This window comes from Miniopterus natalensis, chromosome 14 (assembly GCF_054644295.1).
Source record: "Miniopterus natalensis isolate mMinNat1 chromosome 14, mMinNat1.hap1, whole genome shotgun sequence".
NCBI lineage: Eukaryota > Metazoa > Chordata > Mammalia > Chiroptera > Miniopteridae > Miniopterus > Miniopterus natalensis.
In genome coordinates this window covers 23,331,382-23,354,486 of record NC_142094.1, presented here as the reverse complement: position 1 = coordinate 23,354,486, position 23,105 = coordinate 23,331,382, and the positions used below count along the sequence as shown (strand labels likewise).

General features: G+C 40.3%; 1 protein-coding gene across 1 annotated transcript; it reads left to right on the top strand.

The window, feature by feature from the left end:
- Window positions 1–1,578: 1,578 nt before the first annotated feature.
- DDX21 (DExD-box helicase 21) lies at window positions 1,579–22,953 on the top strand. The gene is made up of 15 exons (XM_016198367.2): window positions 1,579–1,709; window positions 3,724–4,167; window positions 5,566–5,641; window positions 6,325–6,503; window positions 7,339–7,456; window positions 8,980–9,165; window positions 10,567–10,712; window positions 12,060–12,209; window positions 12,602–12,763; window positions 13,126–13,245; window positions 14,279–14,352; window positions 16,728–16,887; window positions 17,878–18,012; window positions 19,848–19,892; window positions 20,505–22,953. Exons 1-15 carry the CDS (start codon window positions 1,623–1,625, stop codon window positions 20,769–20,771), a joined length of 2,349 nt encoding a protein of 782 aa, XP_016053853.1. The 5' UTR covers window positions 1,579–1,622; the 3' UTR covers window positions 20,772–22,953.
- Window positions 22,954–23,105: the final 152 nt, after the last annotated feature.

Here is a 23,105-nt window from a genome sequence, read left to right as displayed (position 1 = left end):
AGTTTATCAACCAGATTGTGGTTTATCAACTTGATGCAGGGAATGGTCCTTCACTTAAGTACTCTAAAGTCTGCAGTACAATGCAGATATCCCAGACGTTAAGCATTTTGTTGGTTGGTTGGTTGACTGTACTCATGTTTACGCCCCCCTTTCTCACACTTAATACCAGTATGATTGAATTGCTTTTCTGCCTGGGCATATAGCTAAAATTTATTTCAAGGGGTTCCCCCTTCACCCCCATAATGCCATTTTAATGATTTGAATGGCATTCAGTGACAGGTTACTACGTGCCAGGCACTGTCTGAAGGCTCCTGGCTCAAGGATATCACAGAGTATAAATTATATACATTTATCTGTTAAAAAATTGAGACTCTGAAACATCAAGTAATAGTTATGTGAACCATGGAATTTTTCCTTTAAACTGTCATTTTAAAAAATGTGCACTTAAACTAATCTTATGAAATACAGAAATAAAACTTCCAGCATTTTCCTTTGTCACAAAATGATTACATTTTGAATTTTCTAAACACCTTGACACACCTATGAGTTTTAATAGCTTTCATTTATTGTGCTCTATGTGCCAAATCCTTTTCATTCGCTATTTTCTCAACCGATGAGGTAGATTTTATCTCGTTTTTAAAAACGAATTTATGACGAATTGTCTCTCAATTCTTTGGATCACTAGTTCTTCAGAGGAAGTTTGTTTTGTGAGAGCATAAGTAAATGACCAAACCCTGTTGAATTCTAGTTCTAAACCAGGCTTGTGAATCTGGGTGCTTCCTCTCAGGGTGGACAGAATGATCAAGAATACACGTTTCGTCCCGGGAGCGTGGCTCAGCGGCTGAGCACGGACCTATGATCTAGGAGATCCAGGTTCGATTCCTGGTACCGCCAGGTTGCCAGCTGGATCCCCAGTGGGGACCCTGCAGGAAGCGGCCGATCAATGACTCATCATTGATGTTTCTATCTCTTCTCTCTGAAATCAACAAAAACATTAAAAAAAAATACACTTTTCGCCCTGGCCAGTGTGGCCCAATTGGTTGAAGCATCGTCAGATACACCAAAAGGTGACAGGTTCCACTCGCCGTGGGGGCAGCAGGTACCCAAGTAGCGGGGATCCCGGTCTGGGCAGTGCAGGAGGAAAAAGGATCGATGTTTCTCTCTCACATCAATGTTTGCTTCTCTCTCTCTCTCTCTCTCCTCTCATCAATTAAAAAAAAACACACGTCGCGAGAATCTGTTCGTGAAAGGATTTTGCAAACTCGTGCAATCGAAAGCACTGAAGAGGCACCACTCACGTCTGTATTTAGCGGGCGGGGCTAGCAAGAACCTGGCCAGTGTTTGAACAACACAAAGCCAACCTTTGCGGTTCCCTCCAGTTCCGCGGTACTGCAGGGACCTTCCGGCTTAGGCCGCGAGCGGTCGGTTCACACGCCCGGGCCCTGGGCGCCGCTGGCGCCGGCAGCTCCCGCGTGGGGCTCGGCCTCCCCGGGCTTTCTCCTTCCGGGGGAAATGCTTCGCTACAGGAAGTGACGAAGCTGGGTGGGCCAAAGGGTTAGGGCTGTCTCTTCCTCTCCACGCGGTGGACGAGAGCGGCTGGCCTACGCTGCGCGTGCTGAACGATGCCGGGGAAACTCCTTAGTGACGCAGATTTGGAATCAGACGCGGCCATGGGAAAAGTGGAGATACCACGAAAACAAAATGAGAAGGTGCCACCGCGGGCGGAGGGGCATGGGGCCAGGCAGGACGCGGGGCCGGGGCGCCGAGAGGAGCGGGCCGCGGGGCAGGGGAGCGGCGGCTGGGAGCGCGGCACGCACCCGGCTTGTCTGGAGACCCGCGTGGGTCTCGGCCACGGGGCGGATGGGAGTAGTGTTTTCGGTGGGCGGTGGGCGCGCCGCCGCGCTCGTGGAGCTCTAGCCGAGACCCGGGCTGATCGGAACTGAAGGGAGGGCGGGGGGGAGGGGGCAGGTGTCCCACGTGGTCCTGGAACCTGGGTGCCCGGAGTTGGGCGTTCACTGTTAGGCCTCTTGTTTTGGCTCAAGTTCAGACCTGACTCCCGGCGAGTGCGTTGTAAGCGCGGAGGGCATTGTAAGCCAAGTCAAGGTAGGGACTCACGCTTTAGGCTGCTGAAAATTGAATCCACCTGCACACGTGGGCGGTGTCGGCAGTGACGTTTTTATCCTGCTAAGGGCGGCATAGTTTTCCGGTAAGCAGCCCTTAGAAAATGAAGTACTGTAAGTCAGTTCCTCTTAAAGTTTATTGACAAGATTACCCGTTGAACCGTAAAGCCCTGTTTTGGTGCTAACTGGACACTATATATTTTAGATAGGCCAGCAGAGTACAGTGCTCCTGGTACTTTGACAGCTGTCTGCCTCCTTGATGTTGCTGCTTTAGATAGTGATTTAACTGTGACTGAGTCTGTGCTGAGATAAGGTCAGTGGGAACAAAGATGGTCCCTAAGCTTGGCTTAGAAGTTTCTTTTCTTGCAGTTTCCTTGTCTTTTTGATGGGGAGCTTTTGCAACAGCAATGCTTTGGCCTTGTAGGAAGCGGAGGGGCACAGACTTGCCTTCACAGGTGGGGAGGACACTTGTCTGCTTTACCTTCACTGCCTCAGTGATGGTGTTCAGTTGTAGGATGCTCACATTAGGCAGGACAAGACCAAGACCAAACTCCCTTATATCCCAAAGGAGACCACCGAGATGGGAAGTCCACTCTTATTTGGTAGAACCAAGGGATGAAAGAACTGAAGTTGCGGGGAATGGGAGGGGGGACCATGTTATTTTTCAGCTGTCTGAAGGATGGTCATGTGGGAGAGATTACCCTCATCCATGATTTGAGAGCAAAGGCCAGGCCTGAAGTTTTAGGGAGGCAGGTAACAGCTCAATATAATAGTCTCTACTGGGATTGTGCTGGGGCTCTGATGGAGAGGTTTTAACAGGCTACAACACCTGTCTAATTGTTTCCAGTAATATTGAGTAATTAAGTTTTCAGTAATACAGAAAGTTGGAGAGGGTCAGACATTTCAGGTAGGAGCCATAGTCTGGTTTGGTGTTGAGGTTTCACTCATTCCATGTCCTTCTAACGTGTGCTTCCTCCTCAAACCCCCTTTTTTTAAATTAGGTTCGTCTTTTTTTACACATGGGGTGATAGATTGTGAGTTTTTTATAGCTTTTTGGTTCATGAAGTGTCTCTATGTAAATTCATCTGCTCTTGTGAGATAGGCAAAACAGGTATTATGAATTCTTGTTTTACCTTTACAGGAATTCTAGGAAAGAAAAGTTGTTTAACAAACAGTCTTCCATTCGTGGACATATATGGCGTATTACTCTTATCAAAATTAAACTGTACTTGGTCGCTTGCTATAGTGTATTTAGTTTAGAGCCTGTTGGAGCATCCCATGAGCTACCCCAAATCCTTTGTGAAACTTTGATTTTACAACTTGTTCGACCAACATGAATTGAGTAGTTACTAAGAGGCATTCTCTTCCAAGCTAATGAAATTATTGATACATACTTATCTCCATATAGCTAAGAAATAGTACTAGAAAGCATACTGTTTGATTTTTGCCTTATTGCAAGGTGGAAGTACAAGTGTTGACAAATACCCCCAAATTGTGTTCTTCATAATTGTGTGATCTTGAAGTGATCTAGAATTAATGTATTATTCAAATGTATCAGATGCTTTATTCAGTGTTTGTATTTTCTTTATTGATTTATTTTTAGAAAAGTAAAAAAGAGAAGTCAAAATTTAATAAGACTGAAGAGGCAGCAGAAGAAAAGGAGGAAGCTATTTCCCCGAAAACTAAAAAAGTTAAAAAGAAAGCAGGGCCTTCTGAGGTTGACATGAATTCTAAATCCAAAGAGGCGAAAAAGAAAGAGGAGCCATCTCAAGACGATGTGATTTCTCCTAAAATCAAAAGTGTAAAAACAACAAAGGAGCCCACGGAAAAGAAAGCTGTTTCTTCTAAAACCAAAAAAGTTAAAAAAAATGAGGAGCCTTCTGAAGAAGTAGGTGCTCCTAAGCCCAAGAAGATGAAGAAAGAAAAGGAAATGAATGGAGAAACTGGGGGGAAAAGCCCAAAACTAAAGAATGGATTCTCTCACTCTGAACTTAACTCTAACTCTAATGAAGCTGCCAGTGAAGAAAGTAACAGTGAGTTGGAGCAGGTAAGGTTTAGATATGTAGAGTTGTCGTTTCAGATAAATACATAGGTAATCACTACGTATTATTTAACAATGGAGGAAATTTGATTTGTCAGTACTTCATGGGGTCCTTGGAGCATAGTCAGAATGCCTCCTTAGTGGGTAAACAGATCCCTGAAGTCTGGAGAAAATCTAGTCTTCAGTCGAGGTCAGTTTATTTGCAAGTCAGAAATCAACAGGAGAGATATAGTCATGCAAATAGGTCCTAGCTTCCCTCTTAGGGGTTTCACCAAATAAATCACAATTAAGTAGGATCTTAAGTCTGTTTAGGCCATTAACTAACTTGAGTTGAACTGGATGATTAAATTGTCCATTTGGAAGCTAATTCTTACAGCTTTCAGAATCTCAGTCAAGAAAGAAAAATCCTAATTTAATAAACAATTTTGTGTTTGATGTAGGTCATGATCAACATTTAAGAATTTTTTTCTTTGTTTTTAATATGTCTTTACTGATTTCAGAGAGAGAGAGGGAGAGAGAGAAACATCAGTCATTGATGAGAGACTGATTGATTGGCTGCCTGCACGCCCCCTACTGGGGATTGAGCTGGCAACCCTGGCATGTGCCCTGACCAGGAATCAAACTGGGATCTCCTAGATTGTAGGTCAATGCTGAGCCACACTGGCCGGGCAAGAATTTTTTTTCTATTATAAAAAGTAGTATGTGATATAGAGAATTGAGGAAATAATAGAAATTTATATTTAAAATGTCTCCTTAGAATTTCTGCATTCAGTAATTCAGTGAAAAGTTAGGACTTTTCAGATACAGAGGTAACTTGTTGAATTTTGATATTTCCTTGCTGTACTTTTTATATGTGGAACTATTTTTTTTTTTTAAATCAGATTAGGATTGTACTATATGCAGTCTTGTATCCTGACTTTTACACTTTTATATTGTTAAACAAAAATATTAAATCTTAATGGTTACAAATCTATCATTTAAATTTTTAGAAATTCACATAATTATTCCTTTGTTGGGCATTCAGATTTTTTACTATCAAATAATGCCACCGTTAGCTCCTTATTTTCTGTGGATGTATATGAGAGATGTTGCTGTGGAAAAGGGCTAATGAATGACCTGTGTGCAACAGTATATTTGTTTGGAATGGCTATGGAATAGTTCTTAGTTGAGACTGATTCTGCCTTCACTGGTTATACATAGTGTATGTATAGTGTTTATTTGCTACAGATTTTTCTTTTAGGGTTTTATAGATTATTTCCTTTTTAGATCTTGATTTACCTTTTGGGTTGATTGAGAAAGAGGTATTTTGGAGTAGGTTCTCTAGTTTCTTTCTCAAAAGGCTTCTTTGTATTAACCTGTAAGGGTAAAGTTACTGATTTCTCTCTGTGGCCCTTTACTTGATAGGAAATACCTGTGGAACAAAAAGAAGGTGCTTTCTCTAATTTCCCCATATCTGAAGCGACTATTAAACTTCTCAAAGGTAATATTCTTAGAATATTGTATAAATTAGAACATGTTATTTGGAAGCACTCCACTGTTTTTGTTGAGAGGAACTATGACATGTTCTTATATTTAACCATATAATGAAGTAGATCTATATATTCAACATGGGACTACACTAGTGATGGCCTCTGTTGACTCTTATACAGGTGGTTAGCATTTATTCAATACAATATGCATATTCAGAAGTATAATGACTGATAGTGCTGCTGCAATTAAACAATTGATGCCATGGAGATAATTTTTTTTTCCCCCTCTTCCACTTCTTGAGGTATCTCTAGGCTAATGATACCAGCCTGGCTTAGAGTTCATCTTAGCAGTGTGCCTGTGAGTGAGCTAGGTAGTTCCAGGTGCTCAGCTAGCTGTTTTCTGAACCAGGTGTGGCACAGTCTGGACTTGGACTGCAAAGCACCTGATTTTCAGGCTTATACTGACTTGTGGATGAAGGTTCATGACAAGCAACTTAATCTTTTAAAATAATACATGTTTACCGTAATTTGGTGCTTTAAGTCTGTGGATATTTTCAGTTAAGTAGGTTGTTTACTACAAGGATATATTTGAATCCGACTTTGTAGATGGTGAGCAGAAGGCAGAATTTCTCCTCCAGTGTGGCTGTTATTTTAAGAACTGCAATGTCAGATAACATGGTTAATTTGTTCACAGCCCGTGGGGTGACCTTCCTATTTCCTATACAAGCAAAGACATTTCACCATGTGTATAGTGGAAAAGATTTAATTGCACAGGCGCGGACAGGAACTGGGAAGACATTCTCCTTTGCCATCCCTTTGATTGAGAAGCTTCTGGGAGAACTGCATGACCGGAAGAGAGGCCGACCCCCTCAGGTAACTAACTCTGTCATAGCTTTAACCATAGACCTCAGGGGCTCCAGATCCGCACAGGAAAAACATCTCTTGGGCATTGTTTACAAAACCTACTGTTTTTTATTGGGTTCTCCATAGAGCCTTTTTTGGGTATTTACTGTAGATCTATATCTGCAGATAAACCAGGATAATTCTTTTAAAGTATTGGCCATGGCCCTAGCGGGGTAGCTCAGTTAATTAGAGTATCATCCCAATACATCAAGGTTGCAGGTTAGATCTCTGGTCAGGGCACATACAAGAAGCAACCAGTGAAGGCATATGTAAGTGGAACAACAAATTGGTGTGTTTTTTTTCTCTCTCTCTCTTACTCCCTCTTTCTTTCTGTCTCTCTCTCTCTCCCTCCCCACTCTCCCTCTCTCCCTCTCTTCCTCTCTCTAAAATCAATAAAAAAATTTTAAAAAAGTGTTGGTGCCCAACCGGTGTGGCTCAGCTGTTGAGCATCGACCTGTGATCCAGGAGATCAAGGTTCTATTCCCAGTCAGAGCACATGCTTGGGTTTCGGGCTCCATTCCCAGTAGGGGGCGTGCAGGAGGCAGCCAATCAGTGACTCTCATCATTGAAGCTTCTATCTCTCTCCTCCTCCCTTTCTCTCTCTGAAATCAATAAAAATATATTAAAAATAATGTGTTGGTCACAAATCCTATATATTTAAATATTTTAATCCATCCCATGGTTGTGATCACCTGTATTATTTATTAATGCTCATAATGTTTCTTTCAAACTATTAGATGTCCAAATTTGTTAAGAAACAAATACTGCATAATACTATGAATTCAATTTAGTTTTTTCTTTTCAGGTACTGGTTCTTACACCCACAAGAGAATTGGCAAATCAAGTAAGCAGAGACTTCAGCGACATCACAAAAAAGTTGGCAGTGGCTTGTTTTTATGGTGGAACTCCCTATGGAGGTCAAAGTAAGTAAATCCAAAAGTGAGGGAAAGAAAATGCCATTCATTGTTGGATGTCCTAGTTGGACATCTGGCTTTGCTTGATCTAGTCATTTGGTGGTTTCCTTTGTTATTGTTTAAAGATGGTCAGTAACTGGTCCTGCATGATGATGTGTCAGATCCTGTGTATCATCCTTAGGACTTTTGTGTTATCTATGCTTATCTAAAGGCTGCAAAGGCATCTTACTGAACCCAAGGACAGGATCCAGTTGGGCCCTTGGAACTAGAAACTCAGGATTCAAGGTTACTCTTCCCCCATTCCCTTTTTATTGAATTTATTGGGGTGATACTGGTTAACAAAATTATACAGGTTTCAGGTGCTCAAGGTTACTTTTTTTATCTGTCAAGAATGTTGGGTCCCTGCCTCTTCTTGCATCCTTGATTTTTTTTTCCGATAGGAAGGCTTTCTTTTCCCTCAGCCCAAGGGCCAAATGTTGTGGCCTGGGCTGTGGTATTCAGCTACTTTCCAGTGTAAGACCTTGAGCTTGCTTTATTTTTTAAAATTTTAAAATTTTTTTAATATGTTTTTATTAATTTCAGAGAGAGGAACGGAGAGAGAGATGGAAACATCAATGATGAGAGTCATTGATCAAGTGCCTCCTGCACGCCCCCTACTGGAGATCGACCCCATAACCCGGGCATGTGCCCTGACCAGGAATCGAATCATGACTTCCTGGTTTGTGGGTTGACGCTCAACCACTGAGCCATGCTGGCCAGGCTTGAAGCTTTATTAGGCAGAGCAGATATATAATTCAGGAAAGGATTTAGGCATTAAGAAAAAGTCTTAGCATTGGCACACAAGGCTTAGTTCTTTCCAGCTTTGATGGAATGAATGGAGGCTTTGGCGTTAGAAAGGCCTGGGTTTGAATCTAGGCTGCTCACAGAGTAGCCGTGTGATTTTAAGTTCAGGTTGCTTGATTTTTCTGTACTTCAGTTTGCTTGTATATAAAATAGCATTGCTAAACTCACTCTGTAGTGGTATTGTGAGGATTGAATTGGGTGATGATGTAGAGTGCTTAGTATCACTAGGCTGCAGTAGCAACTCAGTAAAAAGCTGCATTAGTACCATTTCATCCCAATTATACTGAACTCTGTTTTCCCGAGTGTCTCTATATCCTTGGAATACTTGCCCCTCTAGCTTGTCTCATCCTTTCTAAACTTATAGAAAGTTCTTGTTTCTTTAAGATTCTTACTCTCACTTTGTGAAACCTGACACTTTCCACCGGCTAAGGAAGTCATTTCTTTCCAGGTGCTACCACCTCCACTGGTGCATTTTTCTGTTATATTGTGTAATACACTGGACTGTCAATTTTTACATATTTTTCCCACTAGATTAAGGAGTGTCTTGGTATCTTGATCTTCAATAATTAGCATATTACTTTGTACTTGTAGTTAGTAAATATTGTAGAGTAAAAATATTTGTACTTGGTACCCTGGCCTAATAAAAGGACTTCAAAACCCAGTGAATCTTCTTCTTATGTTCTTTATAGTTGAACGTATGCGGAATGGGATTGACATCCTGGTTGGGACACCAGGTCGAATCAAAGACCACCTGCAGAACGGCAAGCTAGATCTCACCCAGCTTAAGCATGTTGTCCTGGATGAAGTCGACCAGATGTTGGATATGGGGTTTGCTGATCAAGTGGAAGAGATTTTATGTGTGGCGTACAAGAAAGGTAAACTCCAAGTTCAAGGAATCGATAAAAGGGAGAAGGTGGGATTAAGTAGTTTTCTGAGAGTTAAATGAAGCTTTAGGAAATTGGGAGGTGGTGTATATTATTCAGGAAAACGTGAATTAAAAATAATTTATGTTTTATCATAAATGGGGGAAATGTGAAAAAGTAAAGAGGTAAATTTCATGTCTACCTGTTTGGTGTACTTTTGGTATATTTCTTCCTAACTTTGTGCTATTTTATGTAAGTATGTGTGTGTGCATTAATATAACCTCACTATACATATAAAAATTTGGCATAATAGTGCATGAGGTGGTTGTGCCATGATTTAATTTCATCTTATGTGTTTTAATTTTAAATAATATAAATCATTCTGCTTACAAACATTTTTGTGCAGATAGCTTCCTTTCACACCACAGTGTTTGGAATTAGTTTTTTTTTTTTTTTTTTAAGGGATTGATTACCTTTGCTTCAATCTAAGGTATAGTGTTTACACTTTTCAGTCAGTTCTTTTTTTTTTTAATGTCTTTATTGATTTCAGAGAGAGGAAAGGAGAGGAAGGGAGAGAGATAGAAACATCAGTGATGAGAGAGTCATTGATTGGCTGCCTCCTGCACACCCCTGACTGGGGACCGAGCCTGCAACCTGGGCATGTGCCCTGACTGCAAACCGAACCCCAATCGCCTGGATCCCAGGTCGATGTTCAACCACTGAGCCATGCCCAGCCGGGCTTTTTTTTGTTTGTTTTTTTAATATATCTTTATTGATATCAGAGAGAGGAAGGGAGAGGGAGAGAGAAGCACCAATGATGAGAGAGTAGTCATTGATCAGCTGCCTCCTGCATGCCCCCGACTGGGGATTGAGCCCGCAACCCTGGCCTGTGCCCTTACCAGGAATCAAACCAGGATCTCCTGGATTATAGGTCGATGCTGAGCTATGTCGGCTGACCTGGAATTTGTTTTTTAGGATAGATTTCCAGAAGTGAAATTACTGAGTTGAAAGTTCTGAATAGTTCATGCTCCTCAATATACATTGTCAAGTTGCTTTATAAAAGGGTTCTACCAGCTTATATTGCCGTTTGAGATACACGAAAGTGCAATAAATTGGTGTTTTCACTTGTAGGTTTTGTTATAATGGACAGATTTCCCTTGTGGTTCATGAAGGCCAATGGTTAGAAAGCAAAATAAGTTTAAAGTGCTTTTGCTGTTTCAAGGATTCTTTACATAAATTATTTAGGCAGCATTTCTTTGCCTGTTGGTAACCTGTCTTTCGTTTTTGTGTCTCAATGCTTGGGTGGCCCAGTGGTTGCTGCAGAGCACTAATGGACCCTGGAAGAACTGGGTGAGGTGGGATACTGTGTAGGCTTGTTGGGGTTATTCATACTAACTTTTTTTCCCCCCAAAGATTCAGAAGACAATCCCCAAACACTGCTTTTTTCTGCAACTTGCCCTCATTGGGTATATAATGTTGCTAAGAAATACATGAAATCTACATATGAACAGGTGGACCTGATTGGTAAAAAGACTCAGAAAACCGCAATAACTGTGGAGGTAAATGATTCATTTAGTTGCTGGAATTAATAATAAATTGTATATCATTTTTCCCCCCTGTCTGATAGTTTTAAGACTTGCAAATACAAACACTTTTTCTAGATAAGTACAAATCCATGTGAAAAACCAAGTAAAGACATATTTCTGTTTGAGTTGTACATAGTATCTATGTTCTCCAAATTTCATCATCTGGTAGCCTGATTTCAGAATATTTTAGAACCTAAATCTGTCTGAATATTCTAAACAGAAATTATCCCTAGACTTTATTTATTTATTTTTAAAACATATCTTTATTGATTTCAGAGAGAGGAAAGGAGAGGGAGAGAGAGAGAGAGAAACATCAATGATGAGAGAGTCATTGATTGGCTGCCTAGCCCGCAACCCAGGCACGTGCCCTGACCTGGAATCGAACCCTGATCGCCTGGATCCTAGGTCGATGCTCAACCACTGAGCCACGCCCAGCCGGTATCCCTAGACTTTAAACACTAGAGAGCAGTGCTTTGTATTTTTAGAGAGAGTGGAAGGGGGGGGGAAGAGAGAGAGAGAAACATCAATGATGAGAGAGTCACTGATCGGCTGCCTCTTGCACCAGCCTTGGCCAGGGCCAGGGATTGAGCCTGCAACTGGTGCCCATGCCTGGAATTGAACCTGGGACCCTTCAGTTCTCCAGCCGATGCTCTAACCACTGAGCTGAACCAGCTAGGGCTGAGGCTGTTTTCATCTTAGGGTCAGGTACCCACCTGAACTCATTTCACCCAAGGAGTAGATGTGTATGGTAACTGACCACTGATTGCATTGAAAAAAAAATAATAAAAATTTATTGATTTCAGAGAGAGGAAGAAAGAGGGAGAGAGAGAGAGAAACATCAATGATGAGAGAGTCACTGATTGGCTGCCTCCTGCACACCCCGGACTGGGGATAGAACCCGCAACCCGGGCATGTGCCCTGACTGAGAATCAAGCCTCGATCTCCTGGATCCTAGGTCGATGCTCAACTGCTGAGCTACACCCAGCCGGGCCACTGATTACATTTTTAAGTGGATGAAAGGACAAAACATACAGAAACGTTTCTCTTGTTAGTTACTTGGTTTACTATAGGAATCTAAATGGTATTTCTTTTCCTACATTTTCATGGTTACATCAGAAAATAGATAAAGAAATGAGATGCTCTTTGAAAAAAGGGAAAGGGCTCTCTGCTTTCATGGTTTGGTTTTTTCCTCTAACCAGTATTGGTATAGTCTGCTCTAGGTGGGCTTACACACCACTGCTTCTAGTACCTTTAGTGGTGAGCAGGTGATTTCAGGTTGCAGCTAGGCTTTATGAAATTGATCTTTTTTCTCCTTTTAAGCATCTGGCTATCAAGTGCCACTGGACTCAAAGAGCAGCAGTTATTGGGGATGTGATCCGAGTGTACAGTGGTTTTCATGGGCGCACTATCATCTTCTGTGAAACCAAGAAAGAAGCCCAGGAGTTGTCTCAGAATGTGTCCATAAAGCAGGTTGGTCCTTCCTCTCCCTTTCCTTTAGGGAGGAAGCATCTTTTAATTACTGGTCAGAGTGTACATGTTAGAATCACCTAATCCGTCGGCCCCATCTCAGAGAGGAGGAAAAGGTGGCTCAAAGCCAAGGTCACACCAGTGAAGAGATTTGGTCGCTCTTACCCGGTGTTCTGTACCTTGTAAGCATAGTAGGCTGCAGTTGACTTAATGACCAACGTTTGGAAATAGTTTTGAGGCTTGTCCATGTAAGCAGATGTTTTCTTTCCCCTTTATATTATTTTCAGCAGAATTATCAGTGAAATAGGAATCTTTTCCACAGGCCTCGCTGGTGATTTGAAAAGTGCTCGTATTGCTGGAGCTGGTTTTCTTAACCTAGTTTATTTCTTTGGCAGGATGCCCAGTCATTACACGGAGACATTCCGCAGAAGCAAAGGGAAATCACCCTGAAAGGTTTTCGAAATGGTGACTTTGGAGTTTTGGTTGCAACCAACGTTGCTGCCCGTGGGTTAGATATCCCTGAGGTGGATCTGGTTATACAGAGTTCTCCACCAAAGGTAAGTGTTTTATAGTTTGATTTTATTTTGTTGATTCTTTTGGGTACTAAAGCAAAATGGAAGTTGTATCATTTACTTTCATGTGGTTAATAATAGCTGTTTCTTGAGTGCTAGGGGTGATTTAAAAATTTATTGTGAGGCCCTCCCCTCAGAACTGACAGCTGAGTGCAAGTGTGATCGCTGGCCAGAGGTTGGAAAGATAATTTCTGGTTAGAGGGTGACTCCTGGAAGGCTTCATGGAGGTAGTGCAATTTTGAACTGGACTTTGAACATGTAGGACTAAGATGGGTTGGGGTTAGGATGGATAAGCTCAGGTCTTTGTCTCTTTTTGTTCTTTTCACTCACGCATTTTACTTCAATAGGATGTGGAGTCCTACATTCATCGTTCTGGGCGAACGGGTAGAGCTGGAAGGACTGGGATTTGCATCTGCTTTTATCAGCACAAGGAAGAATATCAGTTAGCCCAAGTGGAGCAGAAAGCGGTAAAACTATTTTCTTAGCCTCATTCAAATGTTGAGTTCTGAATTCAGTATTTGGTTTCTTTACTCCATTTTTATTAATTTGAAATTCGTTTTATTTCCAGCATGTGACCATGACATTAGAAAAATGTTCTATATGTTGTCCTAGATATAAAGCCCATTTTGAAATAGCTTTGCATTTGAAAGCAGTGGTTTTGTTTTCATATTTACAATGATAAGAGGTGTTTTCTCTTAGAAAGGATGTTTTCAGACAATGATAACATGAGCACATCAGAAATATTTAAACAATAGATTAGGAGGTTATAGGAATTCTTCTGTAAGGGAATTCATATGTATGTCCTTCCTCCTCCAGGAGGTGGAGCTTCATCTCCCTCTTTCCTCTTGAGTAGACTGCACTTAGTGACTTGCTTACAAGGAGTAGAGTAGGAGTGGTAGGGCAGGGGAGACTTTGCAGTGCAGAAAGCAGGCAAGCACCGTCTGGCCGGGTGATTGTGGGTGACACCAGTTATAGACATATACCCCTGATACGATGTGATAAGGCGGCATTCAACTCTGGCCTTTTTCCCAAAAGCCATGACTCCAGTCTAAGCATGCGAGAAATACCAGACAGCCACACTGAGAGACAGTCTACAGAATACCTGACTGGTACTCCTTAAAATTGTCCAGGTCATGAAAAACGGGAAAGACAAAGGGCCACAGATTAGAGGAGACTAAGAAGACCTGATGATTTGATGTAGTATAGTATCCTGGATAGGACATTGGAACAGAGAAAGGATATTAGTAGAAGAACGAGTGAAATTTGAATGAACTCTGGAGTTAATAGTGAAGTAGCAGTTGGGTTTCTTCTAGTAATTAACAATAAGAAACTTGGTGCATGGTATATAGGAACTCTTTGTAAATCTTAAACCATTCTCAAAAAGTTCATCTTATAAATATGTAATACTATGGTAAATATAAAAGATTAGAGGACTATTAATCTCAATGGAAACAGTTAATATCCATGTTGTGCATTAAACTATGGTTCATTTTCTTGTAGGGAATTAAGTTTAAACGGATAGGTGTTCCATCTGCAACAGAGATAATAAAAGCTTCCAGCAAAGATGCCATCAGGTATGCTCCCTACCACTGCTGTAGTCTGTTTCAGCACTTGCTCCATTTACTGCATGTCTGTGCAATAATGAGATTTGACCTTTTAAAATGTATTTTCTTTATTCATTATTTTTAACAATTTATAATCCTCTTGTTATAAAAACACTCAGACAGTACTGAAATAAAATTATGCAAAGTAAAAATCCTCATTTGTACTCATCCCTTCCTAATCCTGTTCACTATTGGAAACCACTGTTTGGTTTGTCTTAGCAGTTTAAGGAATTGTATCTTATATATGGTGTAGGTGCTTCCCATCTGGAAGACTGATCAGGCCGGATCACAGATAGTATTCCAAGTCTTCATTAATCCAGTTCCCCACGTGGTAGGAATGAGAATTGATTACTTAAATTTTAGTAAATATCTAGATAGGGTTAGATTAACACAGTTAATCTAATTGGATTAGATTAGATTAACACAGTTGTCATTGGAGGGGCTACTGGCATTGGGGGACAAGAAAATTCTTTTATTGTGTGGGATTGTCCTACAAATAGAAGGATATTAGGCTGCTTAGCATCCTAGCTGTTCATTGTATTCCTGGGGGTGAGTAGAGTTAGCATGAAAACCAAAAAGGTCTTGTTTTCCAGATGTACTTTGCTTAGGGCCCTAGTCTGAGCATCATTTTTAGAGTGCTTTCCACAGTTATAAATATGTGACAAGCTTATTTATTTATTTTTAAAATATATCTTTATTGATTTCAGAGAAAGGAAAGGAGAGGGAGAGAGAGAGATAGAAGCATCAATGATGAGAGAGTCATTGATAGAGCCCACAACCCGGGCATGTGCCCTGACTGGGAATCGAACCCCGATCGCCTGGATCCCAGGTCGCCGCTCAACCACTGAGCCACGCCCGGGCGGGCGTGACATGCTTATTTAAAAAATAGGGGGCTCTGGCCCATGTGACTCAGTTGGAGTGTCTCCCATACACTGAAAGGGTGTGGGTTCCATCCCCAGTTAGGGTGCATACGGGAGGCAACTGATCCATATTTCTTTCTCACATCAATGTTTCTTTCTCCCTCTCCCTTCCTCTCTCTCTAAAATCAATGAAAAAAAACATAAGCCCTGGCTGGTGTGGCTCAGTTGGTTGGAGCATCGTTGTGTATACCAAGAGGTGGTGGGTTTGATTCCCAGTCAGGGTACATACCCAGGTTGTGGGTTCCATCCATGGTTGGGGTACATGCAGAAGGCAGCCTATCGATGTTTCTCCCTTCCTTTCTCTGAAATCAAGTTTAAAAAAAATAGGGGGAGTTCATGATAATAAGAAATGCCAGATTATAGTATATTAATAGCTTGGGAGAATTCTGCAAATGAAAAGACTTTAACTCAGCATTTTTAGCATGCTTTTCTTTTTATTTTATTTTAAATAGATCTTTATTGAGTTCAGAGAGGAAGGGAGGGGGGGGAGAGAGAGAGAAAAATCAATTAAGAGAGAGTCATTGATTGGCTGCCTCCTGCATGCCCCCGACTGGGGTCTGAGCCTACAACCCAGGCATGTGCCCTGACCGGGAATCAAACTGCGATCTCCTGGATCCTAGGTTGATGCTCAAGGGCTGAGCCACTCCTGTCTGGGCTAGCATACTTTTCTTTAAACATCCTATAAACAGGGTTTCCTATGACACCAGTTAAGGAAATTTGGGGTGAGATGGCCAGGAAGGAGGAAAGAAACAAAGATGCTGGTGGTGGTGTATGAGAGATGGCCTTGAGAGGGGCAGGCCTGCCAGACGAGGCTGTGTCATCTGTCACGTAGCCTGTTCATCCTTCTCCTGGACGATTTCTTTCAAATTTGAGATGTGACATTTATCAACACCAAGATAATAGCGACACCCTAATAAATGTATAGTCCTTTCAAGCCTGTATCATTTTAAACCTGATTTGGGAGTCTTTTATTATTTTATTTCAGAATGGAAGTAGCTATAGTATTTTCTGATTCTAAAAGTAACACATGCTTATTATAAAAAATGTTCAAGGTTTAATGGCAGTTTGGCATTTCATAGCATCTGTTTTATGGTTTATTTAACCAGTCCATATTGATACACGTCTTAAAATTGTGTGCACTTTTTTTCTAAAACACTGATGAACATTTTAATATCTTATTTCCTTAGGATAAAGCTTTTTCTTTTTCCTGGTTTGGTGGTAAGTTAGAATTAGATAAAATCAAAGGAATAGATTTATTGTGATAGAAATGTGATAATTATATACACTGCATCAAAATGATGTGTTAGACATATGAAATATTTTGTTTGAAAGTTACTGATTTATCTTGAGATATTGTCTTGAAAATGAAATCTGTCCACTTCTACTGTCCTTCTCCTAACAAATATATTCTCAATTAAACCATAGGTTTTTGGATTCTGTTCCTCCCACTGCTATTAGTCACTTTAAGCAGTCAGCTGAGAAATTGATAGAGGAGAAGGGAGCCGTCGAAGCCCTGGCGGCAGCACTGGCCCATATTTCAGGTGCCACATCTGTAGACCAGCGCTCCTTGATCAACTCAGAGGCGGTAAGGTCCCTGTCAAATAGCTGATGCTTTATAATTTGGAGTTTGAGCAGGATTTGAAAGTGTTCCATTTAAATTCCCTAATTGTTTCATCACTTCTCTGCCTTTTGGTTAAGATCAAGTGTAACATTCCCAATTGTTTCAACTTTTTAAAATTTATTTCTCAATTATAGTTAGTATTCCACATTATTTTGTATTTGTTTCAGGTCTACAGCATAGTAGTTAGACAATCACATATTTTACAGAGTGCTCCCCCCAATAATTCAAGTACCTACCTGGCACCATACACAATTATTACACCGTTGTTGACTACCCCAGTTGTTTTCACTTTTGCATGAAGGTAGATGTATATGAACAAAATCATACAGATATAGGTAGATTAATGGTTGCCAGTCTTCCTGAAAAAGGTGGAAATGGCAGAGACTGCTAATGGGCATGAGGATCCTTATTAGAGTGATGAAATGTTCTGGAATTTTGGATAGTGTGGATGGTTGCAAACTTTGTGAACATATTAAAAATCCCTCAAATGGTACACTTTAAAATGGTAAGGTTTGTGGTTATGTGAATTACACCTCAAAATTTTAAAATCCTAAAATATATGTACACATACAAATACATACATTTGTCCAGTATACCTAGAAACTTTAAAAAGTGTATGGTTTTCGGTTTCTCTTTTGAAATTTTTGAGATCGTTTCCCATGTTGTTGTAAGAGATAATGTGAGATTACCTGTACACTTTGCCCAGTTTCCCAGTAGAAACAGTTTGCAAAACTATGTTAGAACAACGGGGTTACTGACATTGGCACAATCCACCAGTCTTATTCAGAGTTCCTTACTTCGACTTGTACTTATTTGTGTGGTTGGTTGGGTTGGGGCGGCGGTATATACTTTTAGGGAGAACTTTTCCAGAAATATTTTAGAAACATGAGGGCAGGTGTTTATCAGTTAGGTTTGTTTCTGAGACTTTAATTTCCCCCTTCTTTTTTTCCAAAGGGCTTTGTGACCATGGTCTTGAAGTGCTCAATTGAAATGCCAAACATTAGTTATGCTTGGAAAGAACTTAAAGAGCAACTGGGTGAGGATATCGATTCCAAAGTGAAGGGAATGGTCTTTCTCAAAGGAAAGCAGGTAAGGAAGGCTGGGACCTGTGTTGGGACCTCACTTTGGTTCAGTGGCTTTATGCGGGCAAGTAACCCTGTATGGTGGTTCTCCGTGTTCTACAGGGCTGCTGCATCTTTGCACTGTCTATATAGTTTTCTCTGGGCAGTGTCATCCATGACCCTCAGTTCCACTTCGTCCCTGACAGCCACCCCATCTGTATCTATCTCTAGCCTGAACCATTTGCATCCGGTGCTGGACTTAATCCAGCTACTTCCCTGACACTTCCACTAAGATGGGGTTTATTAAGCAACTTAAAACGAGCATTCAAAATTGAATTAATAATCTTTAATTCAAGTTCAAAGTTTAAAATCTTGCCTTCCAAAGCTGGTGTTCTTTCTTCTGAGTCCTGCTCTCTATTAATGGCACAGACCAGCACAGCAATTCTCAAACATTTTGGTCTCATGACCTCTTTACATTCTTAACAAATGTTGGGGACACCAAAAAGCTTTTGTTCGTGTTGTTCATGTGGGTTATATCTATTGCTGTTTTCCATATTAGAAATTAAAACTGGAACTCTAAAACAAGAATATCATGCTCAGTTAGCCATCAGAGCAACCTCACCACATCCAATGTAGTGTCTGGGAAACTCCACTGTACCCTTATGAAAGAATGAGAGTGAAAAGGACAGATAACATTTCAGTATTTATGAAAATAGTTTTGACTTTGTGGAACCCCCAAAAAGATCTCAGGGTCCCAGGGGTATGTGGACTATACTTGAAGACCCACTGGCTTGGTGAACCAAATCAGGTTTACTTTCAGCTCATTGCATGTCTGACCATGTTGGTGACCTCTTTAACTCCACATAGTGTGTGGGATAAAGTCCCAACTTTCACATGGAGGAGAAAATCCTTCATGAGCTGGCTCCTGTCCCCCTTACCAACTTCATCTCTGCCTCCTCACCACCAACACCCTCCTCTACTCCAGTACACTTTGCTTTCTCTCATTCTTAGTGCATGCTGAACCCACTGTTTACAATATTTCCTCCTTCGTAGTATCCTTTATGACTTTGCTTAGCCCTAAGTCCCTGTGAAGCTTTCCCTGGCCATACAGCAGAGTTGGGGGCATATTTATCTATATTGCAGAGTTCTTAGGGCATACCTTTATTCAGGTAAATTTTACTTGCTGTGCTTGCTGGCTGAGAGCCTCGAGAACACAATAACCTACTTAAGGGCAAGGACTGTTTTCTAGTTATCTCTATACCCCATGAGCGCCTGGCATTGAGTACTTAGTAAACATGTAAATGAAGATTCCCACAAATGACAAAATCCATCAGTACCTGATGATTATAACTGGGTAAATTGTTGGGTAGAAGGGGGTGTTTCTCATAAAATATTGCCTGTGTCTGTTGCAGGCGTCGTTTGAATATAGAAACAGGACTTCCTTAATTGGAGATGATGCCTCTGGTTATTATCAAAGATAGTGTCCTGTATTTAATTTTTAGGAAACTTCTTCATAGGAAGTTGAATTATGAAAAACTAGAAAATTAACATAGAAAGTCATTTATTTTTCTGCTTTTAGTTAGGCCATCCTGAATAATTGACACTCTTTCTGATGAAAGGCAGTGTATTTCAGTGGTTTCAGACCATAGATTTTGGAGCCATACTGACCAGAATTTTCAGACCTAACTCTATTTACCTATTCTATTTCCACTCTCTGGAAAGCAATGGAAAAAAATATCCTCGGTGAGGATTACAAAACAAAACAAAAAAACATAGTACCTGGTCATTTGGAGTATCACTTAATGTGCATTTTATAATTCAGGTCAAAAGGCTGGATTAATTTGCATTTGTTTTGGTTTCTAGGGTGTTTGCTTTGATGTCCGTACTGCAGCAGTGACAGAAATACAGGTATTCTTTCTCTTGGATTTTGAAGTTAACATATCTAAATTGTAGAATGTTCATTATTGAAAGTACAGAATAATAGAAAGGAAAACAACAGCTCTATTCCCTTTACTAAAAGACCATTAAGAATTTTAGTATTTTTTTCTCCTAACATTTTCTGGTACTTTTCTTGGTCAGCCTGCCTGTTTTCCTTTCTGTAGAACTGTGAACCACGCCAGCTTCCCCCCCCCTACATGTTATGTGGGGTTAATATGAACATTTTTAATTGCTATATCTCTATTCAGTACTGCTGTGAGAAATGTGTTTGTACACAGTATATTTATGTTTCACTACCTGACAGCTTTGGATGCGCTATAGTAATTGAACAGAATAAATGATACTGTGTTGACAGTACACTATGAGGGTGCTTCTTATAGTATAGCTTCTTTTTCCACACTTCAGTGACTCTGGCCTTTGGCCTATGGAGGTTAGTATTTTTGACCAGTGACCTTTTAAGCACTTAGGTTATTAGTCTGATTTTTCTTTTTGAGAGAAGGCAGAAATGTTGTCTTTCTCATGCCCTTTTAAACCAAATTCAATAAAATTCAAAGAGGTAAAAACAAAAGCATCTCTCAACAGGAAAAATGGCATGATTCCCGGCGCTGGCAACTCTCTGTGGCCACGGAGCAGCCGGAGCTGGAAGGACCACGGGAAGGATACGGAAGCTTCAGAGGACAGCGGGAAGGCAATCGAGGTTTTAGGGGACAGCGGGAAGGAAGCAGAAACTTCAGGGGGCAGCGGGAAGGAAATAGAAACTTCAGAGGACGGCGATCAGGAGGTGGTAACAGAAATAACAGATTCCAAAACAAAGGCCAGAAACGGAGCTTTAGTAAAGCGTTCGATTAGTAATTGAAGTGGAAGATTTATATGGCAAAACAGAACTATGTTTGGCAACATGGAACTGAACATTTTTTTTCATACAAAGTTAAAAGCACATGTGTTTCCTTCCTGACCACTTGCCCCTGCCCATCTCTTCCAGAGAGACAAGCTTCATCTAAATTACTTCATCTGATGATGGTCATTTATAACTTTATTGCTATTTTTGTATCAGGTTTTCCTTTTGAAAAGGTCTATGAATTCATTGCATTTTTATTCTAATGCATTTTTATAGATTATAAGATAAAGTCAAGCATGTATCTGCCTATACTTTTAAGTTGACCTGTCTTTATACTTGAAATTATCTCTTAATAGTGTTCTTCTCTGAATACCTATGCGGAATGCTACAGTCTATGGAGAAGTACCTTGTTCTGTAATTGGCATTTCTTAGCCACCTGCCTGATGATTGGCCTCATGTGGTCCTGTAACATGTCTTCTGAGAATTAGTACTGAGTGATGATTTGAAGCAAGGTTTCAAACTTAGCTTGGATGTAATAAAGTTCACGACAGCCTGTGCTCTAGATTCGGGGGATGGTAATACATTTGATAGGAGACAGTATGTAGATTAACTATCGTTATGTGTATTTTGATGCATTTTTAGCTTCTCAGTGTAAGGTGATATGTGCTTCAGTGAGTTCTTCACAGATTTTAATAGATGTTTTAATAGAAAGCAAGTGTCTTTAAGGAATTCCAAATGTATAAGATGGCCCCATAACTCTCTTCATAAGTAAGGAGGCTGAATAAATGGGGTTTGATGATAATGTATTCTACTTCCTATTGGAAGATAACATTATTTACCAAGGGGGAGTTAAGGGAGTAGGGGGCAGAGATTTGCACTGCTGAAAAATAAAAACCACTAACATTTTTCATATGTGAGGAGACATCTGTTGAAAGCGAAGAGAAGAGCAAGTGAAGATGCATGATAAAGCGTCCTTTTAATGGTGAAAACTTCGTGGGTCATTAATTTTTCTAATTTTTAGGTAGAATGACTGGGTTTAATTTCTCAAAGGCCTAGTCCCTTTAGCCACAGTGTAGGAATCTTTCTATTAGACTGTTACTCCATTGGGAGGTTTTAGCTGCTTAGGAAACTTGTAAAAGGCAAACTGTGGTTATTTTAAGTTGTTCCTTTGAGGAAACTGGAGAACTTGATACAGTCCCTGGCCAGATTAAGTCTGTCTGAGTTTGCAAATGTTACTTCTCTGAGAAACCTGCATAATCCTGGAGCTTAAGAGGAGCATTGTCTTCTTGCCTTAATTCCTAATTATTTTGAGTAACTGAAATCTTTCCAGGACCTGGTTTCTCACACTTAGTTGAGTCTTTATATCTAACTGCCTTTTACTTGATCACCTTACAATAAGGGGCTCAGATAGCTCACTCAGCTCTGATTCTTGAGGCAGTGTTCTTTCTGTATTTGGACTTCAGTGCCATCTTTGAATCCTGACTGGATAGTTCTCAGTTCTCAGACATTCTCTTGGCTTTTATTCCTTGGTCCATTTGCTAGTGTTACCACTTTTCCTCCTGTTCCTCGTGGCTTCCTGTCAAGCCACAGGGATTTAGGGGAAGGTGTTAGGTGACAGAACTCACGTGCCTTGTGGATTACAATTTATTAGATGCTGGTTTTGCTCAGATGCTGAGCATACTTTAATAAGTGAAACATTTCACAGTTTGGGGAGAAATGGGTAATCTTATTAAGCAGATTAAAAAGACACAGTATACATGTCCTTTATTAAAATCTTCATATGGATTAGCCTAGAAAAATAATCAGGCCTAAGTTAAGAGTAAGAAGGAAGATTATTGGATATTTTGCTTTATGCAACTTAATTTTAGGGAAGCATGGCTATGGCTGTTCCAGTAAATGAAGCTAAAGTTTATTCCGGATCCTAGAATTCAAACCATATTTATAAATGTATAATTTAGCTACTGCTTGGTTGAAATGGGCTTGTTAGGCTAGCCTGGGGAATGTCATTTTTACTATTTTCTACGGAGAAAATATTTTCTAATTACGAATTCAATGAACTTCTAAAGTACAGCTCATTTTTACATTGGCATCTGTGCAGTGGTTTCTTTACAATTGTACATAAAATGTTTTTACTATAAAATTGAGTTAATGTATAAAATACTGCTTTATGCCATAATAAAGATATTAATACTGTTTATATTTCTGGTGACTTTTTTCCTAAAATTGAAAATAGCTTGAAATTTTTATTTTAAAAATAAGTGATGGGTGTAAAAGTTCAAACATAGGGAAAAAAACAGCTAAGAGTCACCCCATACCTAACATTTTTGTAAGCGTCTCCTCCAGGA

Bases quoted from the DNA above. Each gene is read 5' to 3' on its own strand.
- DDX21 (XM_016198367.2), top strand. From the start codon at position 1,623: ATGCCGGGGAAACTCCTTAGTGACGCAGATTTGGAATCAGACGCGGCC. The intron at 6,504-7,338 runs GTAACTAACTCT...TTTTCTTTTCAG, and splicing joins AGAGAGGCCGACCCCCTCAG to GTACTGGTTCTTACACCCAC. The intron at 16,888-17,877 runs GTAAGGTCCCTG...TTTTTTCCAAAG, and splicing joins CCTTGATCAACTCAGAGGCG to GGCTTTGTGACCATGGTCTT.